This window comes from Mandrillus leucophaeus, unplaced genomic scaffold, assembly GCF_000951045.1.
Source record: "Mandrillus leucophaeus isolate KB7577 unplaced genomic scaffold, Mleu.le_1.0 Scaffold324, whole genome shotgun sequence".
NCBI classification, from domain to species: Eukaryota; Metazoa; Chordata; class Mammalia; order Primates; family Cercopithecidae; genus Mandrillus; species Mandrillus leucophaeus.
The window spans coordinates 3095687-3116857 of NW_012103410.1; the positions used below are offsets into that span (position 1 = coordinate 3095687).

The 21171-nt window shown below is 35.7% G+C and overlaps 1 protein-coding gene across 1 annotated transcript; it reads right to left on the reverse strand.

Annotated features, from left to right (window-relative positions):
- Window positions 1-616: 616 nt before the first annotated feature.
- XIRP2 (xin actin-binding repeat containing 2) lies at window positions 617-14945 on the reverse strand. The gene is made up of 5 exons (XM_011988164.1): window positions 14843-14945; window positions 14063-14135; window positions 12876-13009; window positions 2828-12212; window positions 617-757 (listed from the first exon to the last, which is right to left on the reverse strand). Exons 1-5 carry the CDS (start codon window positions 14843-14845, stop codon window positions 663-665), a joined length of 9690 nt encoding a protein of 3229 aa, XP_011843554.1. The 5' UTR covers window positions 14846-14945; the 3' UTR covers window positions 617-662.
- Window positions 14946-21171: the final 6226 nt, after the last annotated feature.

The following is a 21171-nucleotide window of genomic DNA, read 5'->3' on the forward strand; positions in this document are numbered from 1 at the left end:
CTCCAGAGAAAAAACAGAGTTTTTCTCTTACCTGTCACTGATATTTTTTCTAAATTTCAATTTCATTTTTAAAAATTTAGTCTAGCTCAAAGACAGGTAAATTCGAACCTACCCACCACTTGTTTTGGTATATGAAGTTTTATTGAAACACAGCCAAGCCCATTTATTTACAACCACACCCATTTGTTTAGTTATCTGTGGCTGCTCTTGCACGCTAATAGAAAGTGAGTAGTGACAGAAGCAGTATGGCCTACAAAGCCAAAATTACTTATGATCTAGCTCTTAACAGAAAATGTTTGCTACCTCCTGATCTAGAGTCTAGACTTTAGACTAACACACTAACTTAAAAATCTTGATTTGCAGAGTAACTCTTAATTTTATTCATCTGTGTGGTTTTTGTGTTCGGACAAAAGGGATCCTTTTGATTTGATTAGAAAAGTAAAATTCCTAAGGAAAAAGGTCACAGAAATACCTAACAGAACATGAGCAAATCCCTCTGTGTGGTTGTGTTAACCGATGCAGCAGCAAGATCTGGAAAAATGTGCATCTTCCTAGAGATACGAGGTTATACGTATACTGCAGTCTCCTAGAATATCTGTGACAAAGACAATTAAACATTTTACCTCAGTTTACTGTTGCAATGGTGGCATCGGAAGCAGGCCTTATGAAAATTCTGCTTGTCTGCCACTAGGCACTCCATTGGATAAACTGTCTTTTGACAAAGTATACATATTTCCTTGTCTTGGAGCAGCAGTTTCTAAAATTAAAATTTAAAAAGGCTTCTGTAGTGTTATCTTCAATCATATCGTAAAAACATAATAAAACAAAACAACATACTAACTGGCCATGCAGTTAAAGTGGAAAGCTCTAAGACTATTGTCCTTATGGTGCTTCTCTGGACAGAGACTAACCTATCATCAGGTTTAAGGGTCTGGTAGGATAGTCTACATTACTCTAGTGCCTCTACCATTTATAGATTGTATGAGTAGACATTTATAATTTAAAAAGCATACATGAGTAAAATATGTTCATTAGATATATAAGCACATTAAAAAGATATATATGTGCATATATGTGAGTATATAATATACGTCTATATATAATACTCAGCAATGGGTAGCTCTGAGAGAACTTATCATTCTAGATAATTGAGTTTTCCCTATATATAAAGGCTTGTACCTAACCTGGTCAAAAGTTTTTACTTCTGAAAACATTTTAGATAGATCTTTCTAAAATATATACATACATTTTTTAAGCCAAGGACATTGTATTTGCTTCAATATTTTCTTGATGACTTAGAGTTGACTGTAAGATACCAACTCTTAACTGTAATGCAATGAGACTCCTGAATACATTAAAATGCTCAGAGTCATTTGTCCTCAATCTAACTGGCTTTAGATTGTGGAGCTTTCTGGATTCTCGCATCTGCTTATATAGTTTTCCTACATCTTTTCTTGCTCCTTTAAAGCACCTATGCTCACTTCTTGTGGCTTTCATGTAAATGTTAACCCCTATGAATAACAGTGGTTCTATCACTACCCAGTGTTTGTATAGTGGTTTAAAACTAACACAGAACTTTCACTTCACAATTGCTTTTTGTCCTCACAGCGAACCTGTGAGAATGACTAAGCTTTGGTATTAGTTATTTATGAGAGCAAATATGCTCAGGGTCCATTATACAAATAATTATATCTACTTTAGTGCCTAGATGGTCAATCTGGGCCACTGAGAGAACTTCTTTGCTTATTTGGTTCTAGTAGAGGACACATTTTTATATTTATCACAAGTTTCTTTGTATGCTCTATGTGTTTTTGAGCTATCTTAACAGAAGCTGAGCATTTGAAATTAATTAGACAGCTTTGCTTAATTATGCCAGAAGCAAGCACACTAAGAATGATATTAACCTGATAAACTAGACACATATGTTGCAAATATGATGGATGCATAATTATTAGTTTCAGTAGTTTTTATTTGTAAGCTTGCTATTTCTTTCAATCTGTCTAAAAGAATGGACTAAACTAATGATGCACATTAATTATATAAAATTCTTTTATCATGAAGCCTCATTAATTGCAAGAAGTAGGGAAATGAGCTGTTCTTTGATGTTCAAAATTATGTACTAAGTTCATGTGATTTAAACCTCCCTCTTTCCAAATAAAATCAAATTTTTAAAATGTATTGTTTATGCTCATTTGTGAATGAGGTTGACTGAGTGTGATTTAGAGTTTATTTTTTAGAAAAGTGAAAAAATCAGTTAAAAAATATGGCATCAGAGAAAACTAACTCTATTAAATTCAGTAACAATAGTTGGGTATATAAAAGGTCTAATTCCACACTTACACTTTTTTCAGAGATACAGACCAATAAAAATACTAAAGCACACATGAAGAATGTAAATTGTGTCTTGGACTTCTACCAGTCTGTACTGGACTCAATGCAAAGATCATTTAAACCTGGCAGTTAAAAATAGGTCAATATTAGGTCAAGGGATATTACTTTTGTCTAGTATAATTGCATGAAATAAAATTATTGCTATACCTGTTGCTTTATCCAAAGCCTTATTTACCTTGACAAATATGTCTCAGTAATCTCTATAATAGTATTTGTTATTCTCACACAGTGCAAGTAAATCATAATATATGCTTTTGTGAAAATAAAGTTGTAAAAGCAAGCATGTAAAGAGTATACAAGCATACATGGGAAGCTGTTAGTTTCAGGTTATATTGTTTGGTTGTTTCCACACACTCTTTAACTGCATATCATTTTGGCTATGGAACACATGGCTTTAAATGGTTAATCTTCTTTAACACGTTGCAAGCTCATTTACCACTTATAAATGCAGATTCCTCTTGGCAGGCAGTTCTCATCTCAGTTGCAGAAGAATCTGAAGTTGCATATCCCAGGCTTTTAAAAACTCTTCCACTCTCCTGCCACGTCTTTTGAAAATTTTTTCTGACTTCTTTGGGTGAATCAGAGATATCTAAAATATGTCCAGCAATGACATCCTCGTAGGTTGGTGGGGCATGCTTGAAGTCACAACCAGATTTGCCAGCTTCTGAGCTATGTGATGAAGAGGTTTTCATTTCTGACTCAACAATTTGACTCTCAAATGCATCCATGCCTGAGAAATGTTCACTTAGGGACCTTGTTTCAGAGCAGATCCTGGGCTGTTTAACAGGAATCTTTTGTTGCAGCTCTCTAGGATGTTTGCAAGAAAAATCTGTAAAACTCGTGTTTCCTAAAGACGTTAATCCAAATTCCTCCTGACAAAACGTATGACTTTCTTGTTGTATATTATGGTTTGTTTCTCCATTTGCATAAACTCTTCTGTTTGACTTTGCTTCAGAAACTGGGCCATGCTCAAATTCCCTGAACCATCTGTTTATTTCATTTTCACGGTCATTCACGAAATTTTCAGCCATTTGAACAGTGCGGTTGGCTGCTTCATATCTCTGTGTGTGCTCTGACAGGCGAGGAGGCACTTCAACCTTGCGGATGATTTCAACTGCATCATAGCTTTCAGTGTCGGGCACTATGGGATCAGTGGAATTGAGTCCAGCATTGTGAACGTAAGTAGCCCTTTTCTCCACTTTCCTGATTTCCTCTTGAGCTTCCATAGATTCTCTGGAGGAACCACTAGCAGTATGATGTATATTTACTGGTATTGTGATTGTAGGTGAAGAGTCCCTACCACGAGTTTCTATCTTAATTTGACGACGAAGTGTTGCAGGAGACATGATGATTTCAGACCTCTTCTCTACAATTGGAACCGGGGTGACCGCTGGACATGCGATGGCCCCTTTGGATAACTTTGCAGTGGTGTCTTTGAGTCTGACGAGTTGTTCAGAGCGACTCCTAGGTGGAGAAGGGGAAGTGTTTGCTCTGTGAATTTCAGATGTTTGCGACATGGGTCTTCTTGGCGGGGGTTCAACATAACTGTCCTTTTTGGGGGACTGAGAAAGCTCGTCCTTAGTAGGCGTTTCCGTTCGTCGGACAGTAGACTCTATTGTGATAAAAGTTGGTGACGGTGGGCGTGTTTTTAAAGAGGGAGGGGGAATGTTGCTCTCATCGAGTTTAATTTCCTGATGGGTTTTCACGTGACTGTGAACAGCTGCTTCACGATGAGCTGCTACTTGGTGCTGTCCTGTTTTCTCTTTGGCAATTTTATTTTCTTTCTGTTCACTATTTTTATTATTGCTGACATGAACATTAGATACTTTGGATGATGTTTCATCAAGACTAGTGGGTTTATTGCCCGATTTTCCTGTTTTGGAGGACATCATGGCTGTCTGAATTATATTTTCATAGGACACAAGCATATCTTCCGCTTGAGTTTTAATATGTGTTATTTCTTCTTTTACTTTTTCTAAATTATTCTCCATGGCAATGTGAACTGCATATTCTCTCTTTTCTTCACTTATCAGCCATCCTGGGATAGTATTTAACAGTGTCTGAAATGTTTTAAGGCCACTTTTATTTGGCTCTGCTTCAAACTGTTTTACTCTAGACAAAATCTGTTGTAGTTCTTCACGTTTTCTCAAGAATTCCACTATATTTACGGCACATTTTCCATCATCCCGCTGGGATTCTTTCACAGCGGAAAAGAAGGATTTGTTCTGTGTAATCTCTTGCTTTGAATCTTTAGTATTAGAGAAGACTTGTTTCTGTTGTATGCCCTTGACTTGCAGACATTTTTCTTCCTGCAGACTATTATATGGCTGGGGCCATTTTTTATGTTCAGCTTTACTTTCAGAGGTCTGTATTTGTGTTTGCTGAAAATTTTGAGTCTGTGAATCAAGATGTGCATCAATAACCTTTTGCTTAACGACCTTTGGTGCTGATTTATTCTTCAAAACTTCTTGTTTTCTTTCAGTTATTAATCTCTCTTCTTTTCGACTAATCATTGATGGTCCCTTATTTTTTTCTTCACTTCCTGGAAGTTTCCCTCTGTCAGATCCCGCAAATTCTTCTTGCTTCCCAGGAACTATCTTGAGCTTATCTTCATGGTTCTTCTGTATGGATTTTGTAGGCAATTTTATTGTCACTGTTTTCTCCTTCTTAGGTAGCTGGTAATGTCTTTCAGCCAGAGATTGCTTATGACTACATTCAGTGCTTGCTTCAGTTTTCTTGGTTTCCAGATATTGTTGTTTGGCAAAGGTTTGAACATCAACCTCAGATTGCTGTTTATGACTTTCATAGCTGTGGTCTGTTTCATTTAATGTATGATCTAGAGTTGGAAGCTTGATGGTTTTAACTTTGAAATTTGGGGAAACTGGTTTGCTTTGGGGCAAGTGCAACTGCTCCAAATACTTATTCTGTTGTGTTTGTTGGGTACTACATTCTTGGTGACTTTGTTTAATTTCACAAGCTGATTTGGATTGCATAATGTCCCTTGCGCTTTGTAAAACTTCCTTTTTCATCTTATCTTTGTCTTCTGAGGCTGCTAAAACATGGTGGAGCCTCTTGGCAGTGCCTGTCACTGGCGATGTTGTGGAGAGCTGGTTATCAGAACACACTCCTAGTACCCGAGCATTACTTTGAGAGCCTGGGTTGGGTTGAACCACGGTGCGCTCTGAATCGATTCCAGATACGGAAACCTCCTCATTGGTTTTTCGTAATGGCATTTCCTTTTCCACCTCTAATATGTGTTGATTTTGGCTTTCAGTTTTAACAATGTTGTAGTAAGAACTCTCCTGTTTCTGTTTTTCAAGTTCTTCTTTTTGTTGTCTATATTTTTCTTCAGCAATCATTAAAGGTGTCTTAAATTTTCTCATATAAGGTTTTGGACTTTGTTGTCCTGAACTCTCTGGAAATGAATGAGATTTTATAAGAGGTGCAATCTGTTTTTTCTTGGGTGCTGAAGTTCCTGGAACTGTGTGTGAGAGACAGTTTGCAGAGTCAACAAATAATTGTTTTTTTTCATCAAGACTCTTACTAATAACGTTCTGCTTTGTCTCTATGTGTTCACTGCTGGTCATCATCATTACTTTTTTTTGATCCTTTGAGGTAGTGATTTTACATTCCATATCTGACAGGGAGTTTGTCAATTCAACTTTGGGGGAGAAATGGTTCTTATTATCTTTTATATGCTTGGGAAGTTTGGGTTTGGGCATTGTGGGAGGTGGCAACACACCTGATTTTCCTGTTATGATTTTAGCCTGAGAATTCTGAGAGTTTGAGGCTTCTTTTTGGGAATATTGTTGCATGAAGGCTCCACTGTGCTTTTCTGGAGCAGAGGAGGAAAGGAGATGTGCTGGGTTTTGAGATGGAGTTGGAGGAGGAGGAGGCGGCAGAAACATCGATGGACTTTCTCTTTCAGATTTCTCATCTACTGGAGGTGGAGGAAGAGGGAGGCCTGGAAAGCTTTCAAATTCAGCCTTTATCTTCTCTGTGGACAGTGAGGGAAGAAACCCATTTTTTTCAGGAAACATCATTAAAGGAGGTGGAGGAGGAAGAGGAAATTCAATTTCAGATGATGCATTAGAAGGTGGTGGAGGAGGTGGAGATGGAGGTGGAAGGGGGCACTCACTTTCTTTTACATTATTCTCAGGGTTAAAGTTGATTGGATTCAAGGACCTTTCCATTGCCGTTTTTAAGTCTGTGGAAGTATTTGTCTTCATTAGAAAGTCCTGGCTTTTCAAGTGAACATCAGTCTCCTGCTTTTTGTTGGCTGTCTTAAATGTATTGTGATTTTTTTCAGAGACTTTCACTTCTGTTACATTGGTTGTGTCTTGCTCTACAGGCAAAGGCTGCCACATTGGTTGAAGGTTTATATTCTTTTGTTTTATATTCTTATTAGAATATTTTGTTTCTTGCTGTAACAAAGTTTGCTTCTGAAAGTCCCCTGAAATGTTGTAAGTTCCTCCAACTGGCATGCTGACTGGATGCTGGGTGGGACTGGGCTTGGAGTTTTGTGTATCAGTTAATATTTTAATATTTTCGGTCTTTTTAGGACTCTTTATATGAAAAGCCTCCGTTTTCTGGTGGTCACTTCTCCGTTCATATGTCTGTTGCTTTCCAACAGTTTTATCAGCAGATTGGATGGAATTAAAGTCATCATCCTTCTTCAGCTCTCTCACTTCCCTGTCTGATTCTTTAGTTTTTAGATTATTCTTAACTGATACAGTTGAAGTTAATTGTCTGCTCATATATTCATCTCTAAGATGCTGTTCTCCTGTGATATCAGTCCAGACACCCATTTTGTCTCCTGATTCCAAAACATTTTTAATAGATTTATGGTGTGAATTAGATAGTCTTCTAAGGCTTTTCTCCAGAGCATCATTGTTTTGTTCACGATCTATGACAATCTTTACACTGCCTTTGGGGGCTTTTGGAAGATTAACCTCAGTTCTTTCTTCTACTAAATTGCCATGACAAGATTTTCCCATAGTTTGACTGAGAGTATCTGCTCCCCCTTGCCACTCGGCTGCTGGCTCAAAGGGTCCTGGCTTTGGCTGAAGAAGACTATTTTTGTTCCTCTGGACAGCAACCTGATGAATATCTGTTTTCTGCTCTCCTGAGGATCCTGCCATCACAACGTGAGCATCTTTTTTGATTACACCTTCTTTATCTACCTCTTTGAAACTTCTTTGTGCTTCTTTCAAAGACCTTAATGATGTTTCCAGGTCATCTTTCAGAAGCTCCTTTTTCAGAATTTCTGTCCTTGTATTTGTAGCTTTTTCAAGGCATTCAATAGCTTTCTCAATATCACCAGGGATGGCATCAGGCTGTTTAGATTCTTTCCATCGACGGGTTGATTCTTTAAGTGACTTGAGTGTGGCTAGCATGTCACCTTTTATAATTTCTTCTGTTTTTGTCACTGTTTTCTGATTTACAGCCTGGCTGAGGGAATTTAGGGTTGATGCTAAATCACCTTTTATAATCTCTTCTTTGGGTATCTTACCAAGTGTACTCTGAGGCTCAGTCATAAAAACCTTAACTGTATTATGCACATCTCCAGGGATGATGTCAGTTTCACTAACAGTACGTTCAACCAGAGACTGCCTTTTCTTCAGTAACAGTTTTGTGCCTTCAACATCACCACCAATGATTTCTTTCTCTCCTTCTTGTTTCTTAGCTGTCAGTGTTTCATTTGACTCTGTATGGAGTTGTTTGAGATAATCCAAAGCTCCAGCTTCTATGCAGGTTGTGAAAAACTGAACATTTCCCCTCTCAGAGGCATCAATTTTAGCCCTTTCAGATATTTTATTGTTTGATGTGGAAGATAATAAATTATGAATGGTACGTCTGACATCACCCCCTATTACTTCTTCACGCTCAATTGTGTCACCATCATTTTCATGAAGAAGACAATAGATAGTCATGTTAATATCTCCTCTTTCATCTTCCTGAATTAAGATGCCTTTCTTTACAGATCTTTCCTCAGAGAACAGGTTTTTTATTGCTTGTTGTACATCACCTTTCACTATCTCTTCTTTTTCAGCATGAAATTCAGTTGATTTGTTTAATAATTGAGTTTTAGTCAAATTAACATTTCCCTTCTCTTCTTCACTAACCAAAATCTCTCTTTTAGTATAGTCCCTTTTGGAAAGTAGGTTCACCATTATATTTCTGAGATCAGCCCTGATAATTTCTTCTTTCTGTATCTCAGGAGATGCTTGGTTCATTAGCTTGTATTTTGCCATTCGAACATCCCCAACTTCATCAGCTTCAATGATGATTCCAGGAGCCTGGATAACTTTTTGAGAGTAGAGATCTTCTAAAGTTTCTTTAATGCTCTTGCCAATAATTTCTATCTTTTCTATTCTATTTTCATTAAATTCATGAAGTGGTGTTGTTTCAAAGAGCCACGTAGTTGTTTTGACATCAGAAGGAGGGATTTCTTCCTTGGTCATTTTTGTGACACCTTTATGTGCTTCCATAATAGAATCAAAAGTTTGATTTTCAAAAAGCCACACAGCCTGCTTAACATCACCTTTCTGCACATCTTCCTGGGTGACTGTCTTGATATTTTCATATTCTAACCCTTCTCCTCTCAGTTCATCTATAGTGTGGGTTTCAAACAGCCAAGTAGATGTTTTGACATTGCCCTTTTGTATTTCATTGACACTTACTGTTCGTATATAGTTATTCTTATCAAAATTTTCAGACTCAAAGAATTGTTTACTTGTCTTTACATTGCCACCTTGTATATGGTCAACAGTGGGCACAATATTATGTGATTCTTCAGAAATCTGATCCAGTGGCTGAGTTTCAAACCTGTATCTGACAGAACTAACATCTCCCTTCTGAATGTCTTCTTGTGTGACAGCTTTAATAACATACACAGTTTCTGATTTATTAATAGAGTCTAATGGCTTTGTTTCAAAAAGCCACCTTGTTCCTCGTACATCTCCATGAATTACTTCTTCTTTTTTAACTGTGGTTACTTCGTGATAGGACCCTTCTCGGTCTTGAATTGCATAGAGTGGCTGGGTTTCAAAGAGCATTCTGTAGCTTTTTACATCACCCTGCATTACTTCTTCAGTAATTGTTTTCTTGGTGCTGATATAGTCAGATTCTTCTTTAATCTCATCTAAAGAAAAAGTCTCAAAAATAAAGCACCCCTTTCTTACATCGCCACCTTGTATGTCTGTCACCGTCTTAACACATTCATCACCTTCTTGGCTTTCTTTTATCTTATCAATTGGTTGGTTTTCAAAAAGCCACCTACAATTTAAAACATTGCCTTTCTGAATATCTTCAGTTTTTAAGGTTTTGATCTTTTTCAAAACTTCCTCTGAACTGGAACTTATGGAATCTAAGGACTGATTTTCAAATTTATACCTCATGCTAGAAACATCTCCAGCTTGTATATCCATTTCAACAGGCTTGATTTCCTTCATTTCTTCTCCTTGTATGCTGTCCAAATTTTCTGTCTCAAAAAGAAAACATGTTGTACGAACATCCCCACCTTGGATCTCCTCCTGTTTTACAGTTTGCAATTTGACTTTTGTTTCAGAGTCATCTTTTATGGCATCAAGTGGCTGAGTTTCAAAGAGCCAAGTACAGGTTTTGACATCTCCCTTATGAATTTCTTCACTGCTGGTCATTAACGAAACTTTTTCATAAAGAGACTCCATTGGCTGGGTCTCAAAAAGCCATTTACAGGTTTTGACATCCCCTTTAATAATATCTCTAGCTTGTTCAGTTTTACTTTCTGTTTCTTCCACATCACTAAAATATTTAATTGAATCAAGAGGTTGGGTTTCAAACAACCACTTGGCAGATTTCACATTTCCAGTCTGTATTTCTTGAGCAGATATTCCTCTAATTATTTGAAATTTATGAATGCTTTCATCAAACTGGTCAATGGGCCTTGTTTCAAAAAGCCACCTACAGCTTCTTACATCACCTCTTATGATTTCTTCTTGCTGGACTGTCTTTACTTGATGATATTTTCCAAGGGGATCTTGAATGGCATACAGTGGTGTTGTCTCGAAGAGAGATTTATTTAACTCTACAGCACCTCTTGTGACTCCTTCCACCTCTATTTTATGTGATGCATCAAATTTAATTAAATTGTTTGATTCAAAGATATGTGTGTAGTTCTTCACGTCTCCTCTGTCAACTTCTTCAAGTTTCACTGTTCGTGTGTACTCTTTTTTATCTTTTCTAATGTCTTCCAGAGGTTGGGTTTCAAATATCCATTTTTGATGCCTAACATCCCCTTTTTCTTCTTCAGAGGCAGTGATTTTTTGAAGCTTTCCTATATCAGGACTGTCTTTTAATGCCTCAATTGGAAGTGTTTCAAATAGATGCTTAGTAGTTTGTACATCACCCCCTATTATCTCCTCATGTTGTAGAGGATCTGCATCAGGAACTTCTTTTAGAATGTCTAATGGCAGTGTTTCAAACATCCAACACTTTCTGGAGACATCTGTACCTATTATTGTTTCCTTTTCAATGATGACCTCTTCTGACTCTTTGATTTTCTCCAAAGGTTGGGTTTCAAATAACCACTTTGCCTTACTCACCCCACCTTTGACATTTTCTTCCATGGATATTCCTCGGACAATTTTAATTTCTGTAATATCTTTGTTAATTGTGTCCAACGGCTGTGTTTCAAACATCCACCGTGCTGTTCTTACATCTCCCTTTTCAACATCTTCCCTGTGAACAGTTTTAATTTCTAGCATTTGACCCGAACCATCTCTAATAACATATAATGGTTGAGTTTCAAAACATTTTATACTTCTCTTAACATTTCCCTTAATTTCTTTGAGCTCAGACCTAAGCTGCAGTAAGTGAACCTCATCCACTGAATGAAGCTGTCCAAGTTGATCTAGATGTTGAGTTTCAAACATGTATCTCACAGTCTTGACATCCCCCCCAGTTATGTCCTTACTGATAGTTACCGCTGATTCTTCTTGACTTTGATGCATTTTATTCATTGAGTCCAATGGCCTTGTTTCAAACATCCACCGAGCTGTGCAGACATCTCCTCTGGCTAGCTCAGGAATTTTCTCTGCATTTTCTACAGTGTCAGAAGAATGAGCCCCAAGTGTGTCAATGGGTTGGGTTTCAAACATCCATGTAGTATATTTCACATCGCCACCAGCAATGATTTCTTGATCAGCAACACCCCTGGAAATGTCACCTTCATCAGGAGAGCCATTGTTAATGGAATCCAATGGTTGATTCTCGAAGATCCATCTAATGGACTGCACCTCTCCCTTCAGAATTTCATCCCATTCCAAGTATTCTCTTTCTGAGTTCAGATCTTTTTGAGAACTGTCATTTGTGTTTTCAAAAACATAACGGGCTTGTTGCACATCTGCTGAGACTGAACTCCCTGAGTTCATTTGACTAGAAACAATCTCAGAAACCTCACTGATATAATCTTTTTCTAAGTTTTTTCTTAACTCAGGATGGATGTGTTTATATAAACGGTTTAATTCATACAAATTTCTTTGCTTGGAATATACATCTTTGGGGACTGGTAGTCTTCTAGGAGGACTGGGTAGTTCAGGGGACTGGGAAAATGCTGTCACATCTACTGAAGTTTGAAGTACATCAGGTGGGGGAGGAGGAAATTCTTCTGTCATTCCTGAAGAAGTAGCATTAATTTGTGCCAGAGTTGAGGAAGTGACACTGTGATCACTATATCTTGTGGTTGATGTTTCCTTCCTCTGGCTGGTTGAAATGCAAGAAGTGGAAGAGGTACTCACAACTGATGATGGCTTTAAAGTCTCTTCACATTCACTTTCAATCTTTAGGGGAGAGAAAATCAAATCTTATAAAGGTGAGTGTAGTGGCAGAGGCTTCCTAGGCACTGCCCTTCATTGGTCTGTAACCTGGACCCTCCTGTGATATCTCCATTGGGAACAATATGTGATGTACTCATTTAGAGACCTACTTAGGAATAATAGTCAATATTTGTCACTGTCTTTCCTATAATCTATTTTTTCTTGTAAAGTTATATTTCCATTTAATGCATCAAGGACTCAATATTTTAAAATTTACTCATAATTGTGATTTTTTTTCCCTTTACTTAATGTGGTATGCAGAGTAATCTAGAGGGAAACAGTAAGAGTCTTAAAGTACTTTTGAGGGTTGTTTTGTTTTCCTTGGAATTTAAAACAGAACAGAGTAAGCATCTGGCATTTAAAATTGATTTAACTACTTTAATGTTAATTATTAGACTTTAGAACATACATAATTTTTTCTTCCCTTATTTTCCTCTAGTGAGAAAAGTTTTTACTCTACCTCCTTTTGCATACAGGTCAATATTCTCCTTATAGAACTGAATAAATGCTAGTTCAGAATTTTTTTTTTTGTTGAAAAGCCACTTCAAATTTCAGTAATTTGAAAATGTTATACATTTAAGTTTAGTCTTACACTTAATATGTTTCTGTGTAAAGAAATGACTTTACCTTAATCTGCTTTGCTGGGGTTGTCATCTCTTTGTCAGAGTAAAGGATCTTTTCCTGGGCAGACTTTTCAAACTGCTCTTTTAACAACTTTGTCGAAACCTTTGGAATTTCTTCATCCTCAGGTGTATCAATGACTATAAACAGAAAAACACACCAGGGATACTATGTAATTACTAAAAATTATGTTTAAAAAGAAATTATGGCTGGGCATGGTGGCTCATGCCTGTAATCCCAATACTTTGGGAGGCTGAGGTGCAAAGACTACTTGAGCCCAAGAGTGTGAGACCAGCCTGGACATCAGAGCCAGACCCTGTCTCTACAAAAATTAAAAAAGATAAAATTATAATGCTATGGAAAACTTCTCACAATGTACATTAAGTAAAAAGATTCAAGGTACAAGCATACATATGGCATTATTTCATCATGTAATTTAGAAATACAGGAAGAACTATAGTAAGACAATACAGGAAGAAAAATGTTGGTTATCTCTGGATTTTCCAACTTTTCTACAAGCATGTTCTACTTTTATGCTCAGGAAAAAATAATAAAATGTATCAAATAAGAAAAAGAATTGCAGAAGACCTACTTTCTTAAGCAATAAAACCAAAATAAAGATATAGTCATGTAATCAAGTAAAGTTTTGGTCACAGTTGGCTTAAATTTTTTTTTTTTTTTTTTTTTTTTTTTTAGCTCTTCAGGGTAGCAAAGCTCATTCCATTTTTATAGACAAGACAAACTATGTCCAGTCTTGTGCAAACTTGCACAAATTTGGCTGTAGTCTAATCTCATATCTACAGATTGGAGAGCTGGACTTAATAGTGCTTAAATCTGTTATTAAAATTAATTCAGTCTAGATAACAACTCTATTCTCATGGAGCTTGATAAACATCAAGTTTTACTGTAGGTCCCTGAGGCAAAAAGGAATTCAGAGGTGGTTAGCTTTAAAGTTTAGAATGGATATATCATAGGATTGATGGCCAATAAATTAATTTAGAAACTTATTGCACCTATGCCCACAGGCAAAATCTAATTATTTGTAGAAATCCTATTCGGCATTCCCTGGAACCATGAGTCATAGTTACTAAAATTACTCAGAGGGGAGGATTGTGCTTTGGAAGTCATCCGTTCAAACTCAGACACATCAATAGGAGAAAGGAGTATTGGAGCCAATAATGCCAGACTCTTACCTGTTTCCTGAACATATTGATGAAACTGAGATGCTTGGTTTATTTCCTTGGTGTGCTTTTCAAGATGAGAGACCTATATTTAAAGATAATTTGAAAACAAATTGTTTTTAAGAAGTCAATTATCTTAAGAAGTATTATCATTTACAAATAATACTCTTCATTTTACAGTGATTTTCACCCAATACTTTAGTGTACATTGAAAGATGCTAATTAAGCCTCTATCATTTATTTTAATACATAGAGTCACTTATAATAAAATATATTTGAATTGACGTCTAAAGTGCAATCATACTTTTATAGGGTGCCTATTTTACATTTACTTATTTATTTATTTTCTGAGATGGAGTCTCGCACCTGGGCTGGAGTGCAATGGCGTGAACTCGGCTCACTGCAACCTTCGCCTCCTGGGTTCACGTGATTCTCATGCCTCAGCCTCCTGAGTAGCTGGGATTACAGGCACATACCAGCACATCTGGCTAAGTTTTTTTGTATTTTTAGTAGAGACGGGGTTTCACTACGTTGGCCAGACTGCTCTCGAACACCTGACCTCATGATCTGCCTGCCTCGGCCTCCCAAAGTGTTGGGATTGCAGGTGTGAGCCACCGCACCCAGCCCTATTTTACCTTTAAAAGAATTCCAACTTGAAAGTGGAGAAAGAAACACTGATAGGTATTGATGCTAGATACATAAGTAACAATAAATACAAACGCTTACAACGAAGTCATAATTTCCATACAGTACTGGAAAGTGTTTGAAAGTACTGCCTTTCTAAATAGTTACCATTTCTGTTCCATGAACATCAATTTTCTGTACTTTGGACCCTTCTTGTTCATTTCTTGCCAATTCCTGGCTACTTTTTGAAGTGCCAACCTGGCTGCTATGAATTGCCTCCTGAAAGCAAACAGACAATGCCTTAAGAAAAGTAAAAATTTTAACTTTATTTGTGCAATTTCAGTGACAATTTCTGGAAAAAAATTGAGATTCTTTAGTATATTAGTTTTCTTGGCTGCTATAACAAATTACCACAAGTTTAGTGGCTTAAAACGGCATAATCTTAGGATCTTATACTTCTATAGGTCAGAAGCCCTGAATGAGTCTTCCTGGGTGTTGGTCGGTATCAGAAAGTATGCATTCTCTTCTGCAAGCTGGAGGGGACAATCCATTCCCTTGCCTTTTGCAGCTTCTAGAAGCTGCCCACTTTCCTGGGCTAACGGCCCTTGCCTCTATCAGACTGAGAACTTCTCATACTGCCATCTGTCTGATACTGTCTTCCACTTTTAAGGACCCTTATGATTACATTGGGCCAACCCAGATAAGTGAATATTATCTCATCGTCATAAAATCATCTAATTAGCAGCCTTCATTCCATCTGCATCTTAATTCTCCTTTGCCATGTAATTTAATGTATTCACAAATTCTGGGGATTGGGACATAGTTATATCTGGAGACCATTATTCTGCCTGCTACCGTTAGCAAGCAAAAATGTTAGTGATGCATTACCCAGTATGAGAAAGATGAGCCTGAAAAATATACATATGTATTTTTGTTGTTGTTTACAAGTCACATTTTTATGTTACAAAAAGACATACTAGTCTTCAAATTGGCCATCCAGTATGATGACATATCCAGAGTTCAGTTGAAGAATATAACCATTAAATGTATCCAATAAAGATTATTATGCTAGTTTATGTCTCCCTATCTTCACATGTGGAACTACTCTTGATTTTGGTTAAGTTAGAATGGTTGACCCTGAATGAATTGCAAACTCGGAGCTCCTATTAATTTTGGTGATCCACTCCTGCTTTTACCACAGAATGTGATTCTGACACAAGTATATGATTGATTGATTGATTGATATGATGAAGCAGTTAGCATACTGCTAAAAATCTTAACATCCAAAAATAAGGATACAGACAGATGACTCTTTACAATAACATGTTTTTGAATGTGACTGAGGGTGGGACTTCACTTTTATCTTGATATCCAAATGAATAATAAATACTATTTTTGAGATTTGACTTTTAAAAATTTGTCTTAGTACAGAATAGTCAAGTGAGCAAGGGTATATTATCATTATTAATTAAAATACTATTACTAAAATGTTTTTTGCAGTAAGTTAAAAAACTTTATACTATCAAATCCCAATCTCTTAAACTAATAATAAGTATAAAATTAATGCCAGTAGATGTATGAGAATTTTCCCCTCAAGGGTATTTGTTATACGGGGTTTAAAGTCTCATCAACCAAGGAGCAGTTAGTCATGTAGTTAGAGATGTTATAGTACAATCTGATCGTATTATGCTTTTCTAGGAAGGAGAATTAAGAAAAAAAAAGTTGAGGGCTTCCTAGAAGTCCTACATAAAACCAAAGACAAAATATGGACTTACACTTTTAAATGTAGATTGTACCTCATTAAATTGAAGACCACTGTAATTTCTTTTCCAAGCAGAATGCTTCCTAGGCCTAGTTAATAATCCACATATGTCAAATGATATTTGGTAACATGTTTAACACACAGTTTGTGCTAAGGAAAAGTTCACATAATGAATAAGTGAGGAGAGTACACATGAATAAGATAACAAACGTTCAGTAATACAGTAATTCTATTCAAACACCTACTTGCGAGGAATTTTCTCAAAATTGAGGATAGAACAATGAACAAAATGCTTTAGTTTCTTGAGAAGGAGCATAGAAAATGAATAATCCATATTCATTCCTTCAAGTTCAAAGAATCAGAATTCCATATAACAAGATGCCTTGCATAATCAAGTTTTATTTGAGGCTACCAATAGCATTGTGCTGGAGAGAGCAATAACAATCATTGACCACTGCAGATATAAAAAAAAAATGCATGGGCACTAATGACAGCTCTTTACATCTGTGACAAGTCTTTCCATCTATTAGGCATATAATGGGAATATTCTATGGCTTTCTCATGCACACGCTGAGAAATAGGAAGTACTAATTAAACAGACAGTGAAGTAGCAAAGGAGAATGTGCACCCGATCAGAACCAAGGTCCCTCTGAGGGGCACCATGATCATTTCTATAGAATCATGTCTCTGCCTAGAGGCCTACATGCCCGCTGTGGCCTAGAGACATGCTTTTTTTGGCCCACAAAGTGATTTTAAAGTTTTGAATTAGGTAACATCTACAAAAATAAAAAATTCTTTCTGCTTTTAAAAACTCTGAAGACATGGTAACACTGTGTTCATATTCCAACATGGCAGAGTCTGGCTTTTAGTTGGGCATATACCTTTTAGTTGGCCACCATCACTATTATTTGCTAATATTTAAGAGCAAGTTGACATTTAAAAAAAAAAGCAACAAAACTTGTCTGGTACCCATGGAAATTTGAGTTTCAGATACCTGTCACCAATCTGAAAGAGTAGAGTTAGTGACATAAATCTCTGTATTGAGAAAAATGCAAAATATTTGGAATAGAAAAACTATAAATACATGTAATTTTGACACATATTTTGAAAGTTATTTTCTGGGACAAACACTTTATAGTTAATGTGTATCTACTTGAGTAAAAACAATCTATGCCTATCATCTATAAATATATTTTCTTGTAGGAAATGACACAAAATAAACAGTACAAATGTAATAAATTTTGTTTAAAGTTGTAAGTTTCTACTTCAGCATTTGTGTGCTATTTCCAAATAGAACTGTAATTGCCACACTAGTTTGGTATGTTAGCATCAATGCATCAATTTTACTGCCCCCTGGTTACTGTAACTTACATAAAATACTCCTTAAAATATCCCAAGCTTTTGTTTCTACCATTTACTGTTTCGAATTTTGCAACTAGTTTAGTTTGGATTTAAAACCGACTTTCTTTCTAATTGTTGGTATCTATAGAGTATAGGGTTAGGTAAAAAGTTGGATCATCATAATGCTCAGGCAGAAATCAAATTAAATAAAATGTTATAAACAACTCCGGTCAGATCACCATGCATAAATTTACACCAATAATTCATAAAATTTGTTGCTGGAAATTAAATTTAAGTATAGACCAGTCTGCCAGAGACAAATGCTATTTTGTTCACAGGTCAGTTAACCAGTAGTCAGGAATGGGAGATTAGTCCTAACCCTCTCCTTTACTAGGTATGTTGTATTCTTGGGAAAATCATGAAATCATACTTAAACTCAGGTCTTTCATCTCACGAGGCATTAAAGGAAAGGAAAAGAGATAATCTATGTGCTCTAACTTTGAAATCTAAAAAAGAAAATGCAGTACAACAGCAAGACAATATTATGGTGTTTGCATTGCTCACATCAGTCTGATGTGAGCTTATATATTAACCAACTATGTCACAAAAATCTATTGTTGATATGCACATCTTCCAAGGAGATTTATCTTGCACAGGAAAGAGTTCGTATCCTGCCTATTCAACTTTTCATTTTTATATCACTATAGGGAAAGTCATTGTAAATTTCCCAATAAAATTGCAAAGTCATTCTAGTGCAATGAGTAAGGAAAAAGGACAGGCTTTTTAAAATTTTTTTTTTTTTTTTTTTTTATGGCGACTCACTATTATTGTGACTCTTGGAAGTATATCCAATAGAAAAACACACAGGGAAAGACTGGCAGAATAGTAGATGGTAACTGCTTCACTAGTGTGGAAAAAACAGAAGTTCATATTCAATGCCAGTAATATAGCATTTTCACTAATCTCATTTTTAATAAAACTAGAAAAAGTTATGATACATTCATGTTATTTACGTCTTTGTCAAACAGACATAAACAATACCAAAAACGGCTGTTCATCTGAGCAAAACTGTCAGTGGATTGAAGCTTTGAAAGAATAATCAGTGTATTTTTCTTTTAAGTGATGAGCATAACAATTTGTGGGTTACCATTGTATTTTTTGGGATTTAGCTATATTAAAATTCAAACATTGAATTTTTTCCTTTTTCTCTGAGGTTTCTCTTTTTATTTTTATTAATTTTCCCTTAAAAATTACAATATACAACTTGACATCTCTAAGGTGTGAGCTTTATATAAAGGCTTTTCCACATTCATTATACCCTCTTAAAGATTAAGCTCAAAAATTACTTTCTTTTTGAAACCTTTCCTGACTTCTACACAGGATGCACTATTCTTGCTTTTTCTATTCCTGTGATATTAGCATACATCTGTATTATCTACCTATCACATTTCACAGTCATCATTTGCTAATATGATCCTCTCCTTTAACTGAACTGTGTCTGTCACATACATCCTCAAATCCCAATGATTAGCTTCCAGGCACACAGTAGGTATCCAGTAAAACATCAAGGAGTAAACACATGGGCAAATACAGTAGTCACTTTTTTTAGTAGTGTGAAAATTTTATAATTTTTAATCTGCTTTGAAAATTGAGATTCCAAATTCTTACACATAACCCTATGATTTCGTTTTGTTGTCGTTTGGTTGTTCATCCCTTTGACAATAGCAATAATATGTCAGTCACTTTACAAAGTGCACTCAGAAAGAGGAGTCTCTTCACAGATGTTCATAGATGTGATCAGAACATCTATGGAAAAATATGTGCAATGCTGTGATACTGTAAAGCGTAGCTGACACCATCAGAGAGAGGAGAAGTCTGTACCAAGACAGCAATAAATACACTAGAAGCCCAGATCCCACCATTATGCAATATATTCATGTAACAAAACATGTACATGTACCCTCCTGAATCTAAAATAAAAAATATGTATACAAAGAGAGCAAACACACACAAAGAGGTAAGGATTCTTTCAACATAGGAAAATAAAAAGATATTCATAATGCTAAACAAACTAGTTTGTATGTTTTTTTGTGAATTGTTATTCACTGAGTTAATGGATCTGACATGTTGTCAAAGATCATGTAGAAACTGCAGTGGGATGCATTGGGCAGAATTACTATGACATTGAATAACTATGCTGAGATATTTATGATGACACTGAAAGACAATGATTTATCCTCATTTTTTAATTTATAAAAATAAGAAAATAACATTAAGGGAAAAGAAGAGTGAACGCAATTCCAAGTCCTAATTCTTTATGTGACTCAATATACTCAGCAAAGAAGGCTCCAGTTTTACTTAATTCAACAGTAGCTCTGCTAAAGTTATAGGAGTATGCTAGTTGGATTATTAGCTCTAAACATTCAAAACATTTTAATGTAGTGATTTTTTTCTTTGAAAGCGCTAAATTTTTAAACACGAGTGACCTTGTAGAGCTTCACTCATGCATTTCTTTATTCAAACAACAGTTATTGAACATTGGCTATCTCAATGGCATTGGGCTAGGCATTGTCAGTATTGTTTAATACATTTCTGTGATTGTATCTCTTATCTATGCAATATATGTAAATATATATATATATATTTAATGATACAAAAAGGCTCAGTTAGCTTGAAATTCCCTTCAAACAAGAATGCTAAATATATACCAAAGCATGAATTATGCAGATTTATTGCATAAATTTCTGAGAGAAGTGTTATTCCATTAATTTTAACTCTTCTTTGACTAAAAACAATTATGCTTTGGTAATATTTAGCTAGAAAGAGCAAAGAATCATTTTTAATAAAGAAAATAATTGGTTTAAAAGTACAAAATTTTGCTGTCATGAAAGGGAGGATTCTGAATAAGCAATGCTAGTTTTAGCAGCTAGAACTCTGACTGTCTTCTCCTGCTCTAAAAGTATTATTTATAGGGCTGTATTCCAGAGGCCCAAAACGCTGAAGATTCATAAAAAGAACATATAAAAGATGCACTCTCAACTGAGTCGTCAAACATATTAGTCATATAAATAACAATATTTATTTGACAAACTAAAAATGTAGCTTACATAAAGACATTCAATTCACAATAAAGAATGCATTTCAGAAGTTTTATGAAGATGTATATTAAAGATATATATGTATATAATATTTCAATCCAACAGAGACACAAAGAATCTTAAAACCAGAGACACTAGGATATAAATAAACATAAATGTCCAACAAGAGGCTGAAACTTAAGAGTCTTACAGGGAAGTGAAAATACAGATAAGAAGTTTACAAAAAGAATAAAATATTCTAAAGAAAAAAAAATAGAGGTAACATGTGTCCTATGCTAACTAATACCAACCAAAAT